We start from the raw sequence: 7,972 nt of genomic DNA, 5'->3' as shown, positions 1-7,972 counted from the left end.
AAAAAAAAAAAAAAAAAAAAAATGGATCTCTTGCAAGTAAAAATGATTTTAAAGTTTCCATACTTCTCATTCGTAGTTGTATAAATTAAGATTTTCTTACACTAATGTGATTATAAAAAACTTCATGCCCATGAAATGATTTATTTGTACTTACATCTTTTGTTTTATTATAAATTTTACTCCTGTGGGGTAAAACATGACTTCAAAAATTCTGGTGATGCGAAATTGGGAAACAATTATACATATTTTCTTTTGTAACACTTCCTTAAAACAAAACTCAGATACTTGTTTCACGTTTTTATTATTTTGACAGCAGGATCATACCCAAATAAAGTGTAATTACAGGCCTGGCACTGGTGGCTCACACCTGTAATCCAGCACTTTAGGAGGCCAAGGTGGAAGAATCACTTGAGGCCAGGAGTTTGAGACCAGCCTAGGCATATAGTGAGACCTCACCTCTACAAAAAGTAGAAGTTAACCACATGTTGTAGTGCACCAGTAGTCCTAGCTATAATACTTGGAGGCTGACATGGAAGGATTGCTTGAGCCTAGGAATTCAGGTTACAAAAAGCTATGAGTATGCCACATTGTACTCTGGCCTGGGCGACAGAGCAAGATTCTGTCTTTAGATTGGATGGATGGATGGATGGGTGGATGAATGGATGGATAGATGGATGGATAGATAGAGAGATTCTGTCTGTAGATAAAATAGATAAATAGGTAGGTAGATAATAGTCTATTATCTGACAAGTTTATTGCTCTGTATTTATTTTTATACTTCAAATAAAGACATCTCTACATGTAGATTACTTCATCTTTCATACTTCTGCCTTTAGTTGTCTTTAAAAAAGACAATGTAGTTGTCTTTTCATCTTACATTATACTTTTAACAGACATCTCTTAACCTTTTGCCAGATTGACCTTTCAATTCCTCTCTTTTAAAAACTCTACTTCTTAGGAAAGAGGAAATGATCCTTTAAAAAATCAGTGCGAGACTTAAAAGACAAGAAATTTATGCCCTCTATACATAATAATCAGGTATGGATCTTAATCATTCACAGAGAAAGGGGTGTGGAGGTGCAGATAATCCAAGGAACATACGAATTTTCCTTTTGTGTGGATTTTTGTATTTAATTTTGAATGTAAGTATGCTTGATCTAGGAACTTACTATAGTAAGATAAAAGTTACATAGTTTTTCCGCACTCTGAAAACCTGATTGAGGGGCATACAGAAATATTAATTTGGTACCACTCTCATTGATGTTTTGTATCCTTTCAACATGAACCGTAATCTTCAAGTAATCCACAGTTCCAACTGAGGAAAACCTGCTTTTGTACAGATCTTTTCTGGAGCTGAGGTTCAAGTTATTTCAAAGGGTCTTCTGTAACAAAAAGTAACGAAATAAAGATAACACTGAGAATACTATTTATTCAAAGCTTTGAGTATACAAATTTGAAAGTAATATTTTCATATGTCTCTATTCAAATCTGTAGCTCATTGGTAACTGACTTTGTCCTTTTCAGCTTACTTTTACCATATGAAATTGTATTTGCTACAGAATCGAGTGAATGTTTGTGTAACCTTTTTATTAAGGCTCTTTACTCACTACTTATGTCTGTTTTTCAGTCCCAGTTGTGACATGATGGAACTAAGGCGCCGTTATCAGAATTTGTATATACCTAGTGACTTTTTTGATGCTCAGTTTACATGGGTGGATGCTTTCCCTTTGTCAAGACCATTTCAGCTGGGAAATTACTGCAATTTTTATGTAATGCACAGAGAAGTAGAGTCCTTAGAAAAAAATATGGCCATTCTTGATCCACCAGATGCCGACCACTTATACAGTGCAAAGGTTTGTATTCAACTGTGATATGCAGCTTAAATTTCTTAGCAGTTATTCATAATAAAAGGGTATGTAGAATTATCCTTCAGAAAGTGTTTGTTAGGTAGACTCGAATACCTGTTTTCTTCTTGACTGCTTGATCCTATTTTGGTTATATAATTTAATTTAAACTCTCTTTGCCTCATCTCTTGAGCTGTAAAACAAGTTATTCTAACATTTTAAACCTCATAAAAATGTGAAGATAAAGTTGATGTTAATGAGATATTTGGAATGTCGTATGACTTCTGGTAGCCTCAGATAAAACTTAGTGTTAGATGAATGCACTAAATGTTAGTCTTAAGGGAAACATTCAGTATATTATGTATAGTCTACAGTTTTGTTTAAAGCATTGTTTGAGTGAAAAAGCATCCCTTCAAAAGTTAAAACTAAGTAATTATAAGGTATCTAGGCCTGGCGTGGTGGCTCATGCCTGTAATCCCAGCACTTTGGGAGGCTGAGGTATCTAATACTATTTCTGCTATAGTATTACTTCCTATTTTTATTTAAAAATTTCAGACATCTAATATGTAAAGATAATTAGTAGTGCTTCTCATTTTTTCACATTACTTTAGACTTTTGACAGGATTGAATTATTTGACTATAATAGGTAATGCTGATGGCTAGCCCTAGTATGGAAGATTTGTATCATAAGTCATGTGCTCTTGCTGAAGACCCACAAGAACTTCGAGATGGATTCCAACATCCTGCTAGACTTGTTAAGGTAAAAGGACACATTTGTTTTAACTTTAGATGTATTCACTTTGCTTAGCTGTAACTTTGTACATATAAAATCTAAAACCCTACATTTTAATATGTGTTGATTAGTTTAATGACTAATTTCAGTATTAAGGCACCCAGAATTTAATGATGTAGATGTTTTTCTCATTGCAGATTATGACTATATCTTATTTGTACACTACTAGTTCAACAGTCATTTTGATGTTTTATATTCGTAACATAGTAGAATCTTGGTGGTAATAGGATTCAGTGTCTTTGGATGTTGTTGAAGTTTGAATTATAGCTTGTTTCTTTAAAAGAACTATCTGAAGAAATATTTTAAAAGGATGAGTTATGATGTGTGTAAATCCTATTCCATTGCTGAAATGCAGTGTGGAACACAATGAACTGAACTCTTCCTTGACTGACAGATACCAGAGGTAGTAAAAATGGTATTGGAAAGGTTTGTACCTTTCCTTCTCAAGTATCTTATTTGTGATTTGACAGGGTACGTAATATATGTAAATGATTCTTTGTTTTGAATTAGTTTTTAGTGGGCATGAAAGGCAAGGATGAAGCTATGGCCATTGGAGGCCACTGGTCTCCTTCGTTGGATGGACCAGACCCAGAAAAAGATCCCTCTGTGTTGATTAAGACTGCTATTCGTTGTTGTAAGGCTCTGACAGGCATTGATCTAAGTGTGTGCACACAATGGTAAGTACCAATTCATTTCTTGATTAGAAGTGTTTTACTAATAGTTTATGTAGTTGTTCTTGTCGATCAGCCTTTTCCCCTCGGCTTATTTTAGCAATCCTGGTCATGCAGGTAATCCCAAAGGAAAATCCCCATTTGTAGCTAAAGTTTATTTGGTGCCAAAATGTTTTGGGGAAAAGGATTAAGAACTAATCAAAATAAACTGAAAATTTAAATGTTTTGTTATGTTGTACTTTGGAAATTGGATGTATGTTGAAAATACTTTTCATTTCATGCATAGCTGGAGAAGATCGTCAAGAGAGAACTTCATTTCATTATAATTCTTTTGTTATAAAATGATGTAGTTGCGATTATTTTTGTTCAGCCATATTTTCTCTTGAGGCTTATTTGTCCTGTGTATTTTAGTGTGTCTTTTGTGACTTAATTTGAGAATATTCTTTTTTAGCACATGAAATCTGAACAGCTATCCAGCTTCTTCAGGTATTCTCTAAAATGTGGGTAGCTCTGTAATCAAACTTGAAAATGCCTTGGGGGAACATATTCTTCCTTTAACTTATTAAATATTGTACAAATGTACCAAAAGAGGAACTATGGCTTCTATAATTTTTTTTTCTTTAGACCAACCTCAAGTTCTTGCAGCAAAATTTCTTTACTTGATGTGCTACAAGTGAACTAGGGTCTTTAAAATGTATTTTAGAATTTTTTTTCCAACATGCTTCTTCCCTTGCAACAGGTACCGTTTTGCAGAGATTCGCTACCATCGCCCTGAGGAGACCCACAAGGGGCGTACAGTTCCAGCTCATGTGGAGACAGTGGTTTTATTTTTCCCGGATGTTTGGCATTGCCTTCCCACCCGCTCAGAGTGGGAAACCCTCTCCCGAGGATACAAGCAGCAGCTGGTCGAGAAGCTTCAGGGTGAACGCAAGGAGGCTGATGGAGAACAGGCACTGAACGCTAATCCCTTTTTCTATTTCCGCTTCTCACAGGCACAGGAACACAGGCACAAATGCACACCACACACTACATAACAAACACACATGGAGGAACATAACTGGTAACAGCGACTGGTAATCCAGCTTTCAGCAGTATAGTTGTATGTTCTTTTCTCTTAAAATTTCTGTCTATTATCCTAACTTTAAGAGTGCTGAGACCTCAGAGGAAAATAAGTTGTGCTTAAATTGCACAGAATTTTGTTTTTATCATAGGTCTAGTTGCTGGAATCTGGGACCAGTTGTTGAACAAGATTCAGTATTAAGCCATTTTAAACATTTTGCCATTTTCTAAAATTTAAAAAATTTTCTTTTTCATGGTCATCAGTTCTAGTCATGGATATTTGAAATTGGACAACCACAAGTCTGAGAGATTTGAAATTTCAGGCTATGTGGCAACGTCTTTGGTACATTTCAAAGGTCTGACTAAATCAGTCTTTGGGTGGCTTGAAAATTGGGGCAAGATCACACACTGTGTGGTTTGTGGAGACCGGCAGTGTTTGTGCATCCCTGATATCCTTTGTGTTGTAATTTATCACCCTTTTGTGTTTCACAGATCTGGCTTTGATTGGCTGATGAGTGTCTTTGTGATCAGTTAAAAGTGGTAGAATGTATGTACGTGGACTTGCCTAAATAATAACTTTAGGAGAAGACAATCTGAAACATTTGTGACCTTGCACAGATCAGCAACAGACTTTTAAAATAAATTATTTTGTTTTACGGTTTCATAATAGTAATTACATTCTTAACTTTGTATGTCAGGATGAAGAAGAGAAGGATGATGGTGAAGCTAAAGAAATTTCTACACCTACCCATTGGTCTAAACTTGATCCAAAGACAATGAAGGTAACTTTAATAAGGATGGATTTTACTTATCTTTTTCAAGTAAAAAAGATTTTTTTGAGATGGAGTCTCGGTTTGTTGCCCAGGCTGGAGTGTAGTGGTATGATCTCGGCTCACTGCAGCCTCTGTCTCCTGGGTTCAATAGATTCTCTTGCCTCAGCCTCCTGAGTAGCTGGGATTACAGGTGCCCCACCACCACGCCCGGCTAATTTTTGTAGTTTTAGTAGAGACGGGGTTTTACCGTGTTAGCCAGGATGGCCAGCCAGGATGTCAGCATGCTGGCCAGTTTGGTCTCGAACTCCTGAGTGCTGCGATTACAGGCACGTACAACCATGCCAGGCCAATTTCTGTATTTTTAGTAGAGATGGGATTTTGCCATGTTGTTCAGGCCAGTCTCACACTCCTGGCCTCAAGTGATCTACCCACCCCTGCCTCCCAGAGTGTTAGGATTACAGGGGTGAGCTACTGCACCCAGCCTAAAATATATTTAAAATTAAAACATAGATTGATATACATCTAAACTGGGAAGAGGCTGGGAGCGGTGGCTCACGCCTCTAATTGCAGCACTTTGAGAGGCATAGATGGGCAGATCGCTTGAGTCTAGGAGTTTGAGACCATCCTGGGCAGTGTGTGTGTGTTTGTGTGTGTGTGTGTGTGTGTATATATACACAGTTTATACATATATATATGTGTGTGTGTATATATATATATATTTTTTTTTTTGAGACAGAGTCTTGCTTTGTCGCCCAGACTGGAGTGCGGTGGCACGATCTCAACCTCTGCCTCCCGGGTTCAAGAGATTCTTGTGCCTCAGCCTCCCTAGTAGCTGGGACTACAGGCCTTGTGCCACCATGCCCAACTAATTTTTGTATTTTTAGTAGTGGTGGGGTTTCACCGTGTTGGCCAGGCTGGTCTGAACTCCTGACCTCAATTGATCCACCCACCTCAGCCTCCCAAAGTCCTGGGATTACACATGTGATCCACCTCACCTGTTGTGTGTTTTATTCCATTTGTGTTTTTCTGAGTACAAGCTTTGTGATTGGTTGATTGGTTATTGTGTATAAAAGTTACGATCACTTCAACTCGAGGATACTGAGTAGAAAAAAAAAACAACCATAAAATAATAAGCCAGGCAAGGTGGCTCATGCCTGTGATCCCAGCACTTCTGGGGGCTGAAGGAGGAGGATTGCTTCAGTCTAGGAGTTTGAGACCAGCTTCTGCAACATAGTGAGGCCCTGTCTCTACAAAAAGTCTAAAAAATTATTTGGGCATAGTGGCACACGCCTATAGTCCCAGCTACTTGGGAAGCTGAGGTGGGAGGATTGCTTGAGCCTGGAATCTGGAGCCTGCAGTGAACTATGATTGTGCCACTGCACTCCAGCTTAGGCAACAAAATGAAATTTTGTCTAAAAATACATGTGTGTATGTGTGTGTGTAAGGTTGCAGCTGGGCACTATGCTTTATGCCTGTAATCCCAGCACTTTGGGAGGCCCAGATGGGCAGATTGCTACAGCCCAGTAGTTCAAGATCAGCCCTGGCAACATATTGAGACTCTGTCTCTACCAAAAAAAAAAATTAGCCAAGCATGGTGATGCATGCCTATAGTCCCAGCTACTTAGGAGCCTGAGGTGGGAGGATCAGTCGAACTTGGAAGGTCAAGATTGCCACAGTGAGCCATGAACCGTGGTTATGCCACTCCAGCCTGGGTAACAGAGCAAGCCTCTGCCTCAAAAAAAAAGAAAATGACACATCCTGTTGAGTTAACATTAATTTTGTGCATGTAATTATTTTTAAATGTTTTATACTATTAAAGTAAATTGATTAAAGGGACAGTGCGGTGGTGTCATTAGAGTTCACTGCAGCTTCAAACTCCTATGCTCAAGTGGTCCTCTCACCTAAGCCTCTCAAGTAGCTTGGGCTAAAGACATGTTCCACCATGTCTGGCTAATTTTTTTTTTTTTTTTTTTTTATAAAGAGGTGGGGTTTTGCTGTGTTCCCCCAGCTGATTTTAAACTCCTGGCCTCAAGCGATCCTTCTACCTCGGACTCCAAAGGTGCTGGGATTACAGGCACGAGCCACCATTCCCTGCTGGTATTACTCCTCTATTGGACATTTGTTTACTTACTTACTTTTAGAGACAAGGTCTCTGTCACCATGGCTGGAGTGCAGTGCATAGTTCACTAGAACCTTAAACTCCTGGGCTCAAGCAGTCTTCCCATCTCAGCCTCCCAAGTGGTTAGGACTACAGGCATTCACTACCACACCTGGCTAATTTATGAGACATTTAGACTCTTCACTTTTTTGGAGGGAGGAAATAAGTGAATCTATAGTTTTGTGGGTTTTTTCCCCCTTCTATTTAGGATGTTTCCTTAGGGTAGACAGCCAGAAATGAGAACTTCTGGGTCAAAGAACATTGAAAAAAATGTTTACGCATGTTAATATGTTTTATTTTCCAAAAATATGCTATCGTTTTACATTTTCACAAGTATTGTGTGAGCTGTACAAATGTTCTTTTCACCACATTTGTAAAGTCACACAAAAGGCTGGGCGTGGTGGCTCACGCTTATAATCCCAGCACTTTGGGAGGCCAAGGCAGGTTGATCACGAGGTCAGGAGTTCAAGACCAACCTGACCAACATGGTGAAACCCGTCACTACTAAAAGTACAAAAATTAGTTGGGTGTGGTGGTGAGCATCTGTAATCCCAGCTACTTGGGGGACTTAGACAGGAGAATCACTTGAACCTGGGAGGCAGAGCTTGCGGTGAGCCGAGATCATGCCACTGCATTCCAGCCTGGGCGACAGAGTGAGACTCCGTTTCAAAAAA

The 7,972-nt window shown here is 38.6% G+C and overlaps 1 protein-coding gene across 10 annotated transcripts in view; it reads left to right on the top strand.

Annotated features, from left to right (window-relative positions):
- Positions 1-7,972, top strand: part of CCAR1 (cell division cycle and apoptosis regulator 1) — a 75,984-nt gene that overhangs the window by 39,562 nt on the left and 28,450 nt on the right. For all 10 annotated transcript variants that reach the window (XM_017851451.1, XM_017851452.1, XM_017851450.1 and 7 more), the window contains 5 exons: positions 1,628-1,853; positions 2,491-2,604; positions 3,148-3,314; positions 4,048-4,258; positions 5,066-5,149. In XM_017851451.1, the coding sequence (XP_017706940.1) occupies positions 1,628-1,853; positions 2,491-2,604; positions 3,148-3,314; positions 4,048-4,258; positions 5,066-5,149 (802 nt within the window). The remainder of the gene's footprint in view (positions 1-1,627; positions 1,854-2,490; positions 2,605-3,147; positions 3,315-4,047; positions 4,259-5,065; positions 5,150-7,972) is intronic.

This window comes from Rhinopithecus bieti, unplaced genomic scaffold (assembly GCF_001698545.2).
Source record: "Rhinopithecus bieti isolate Rb0 unplaced genomic scaffold, ASM169854v2 scaffold_33940, whole genome shotgun sequence".
NCBI lineage: Eukaryota > Metazoa > Chordata > Mammalia > Primates > Cercopithecidae > Rhinopithecus > Rhinopithecus bieti.
Note: the sequence above shows the minus strand (reverse complement) of the source record. Positions and strands in the feature narration are given on the sequence as shown.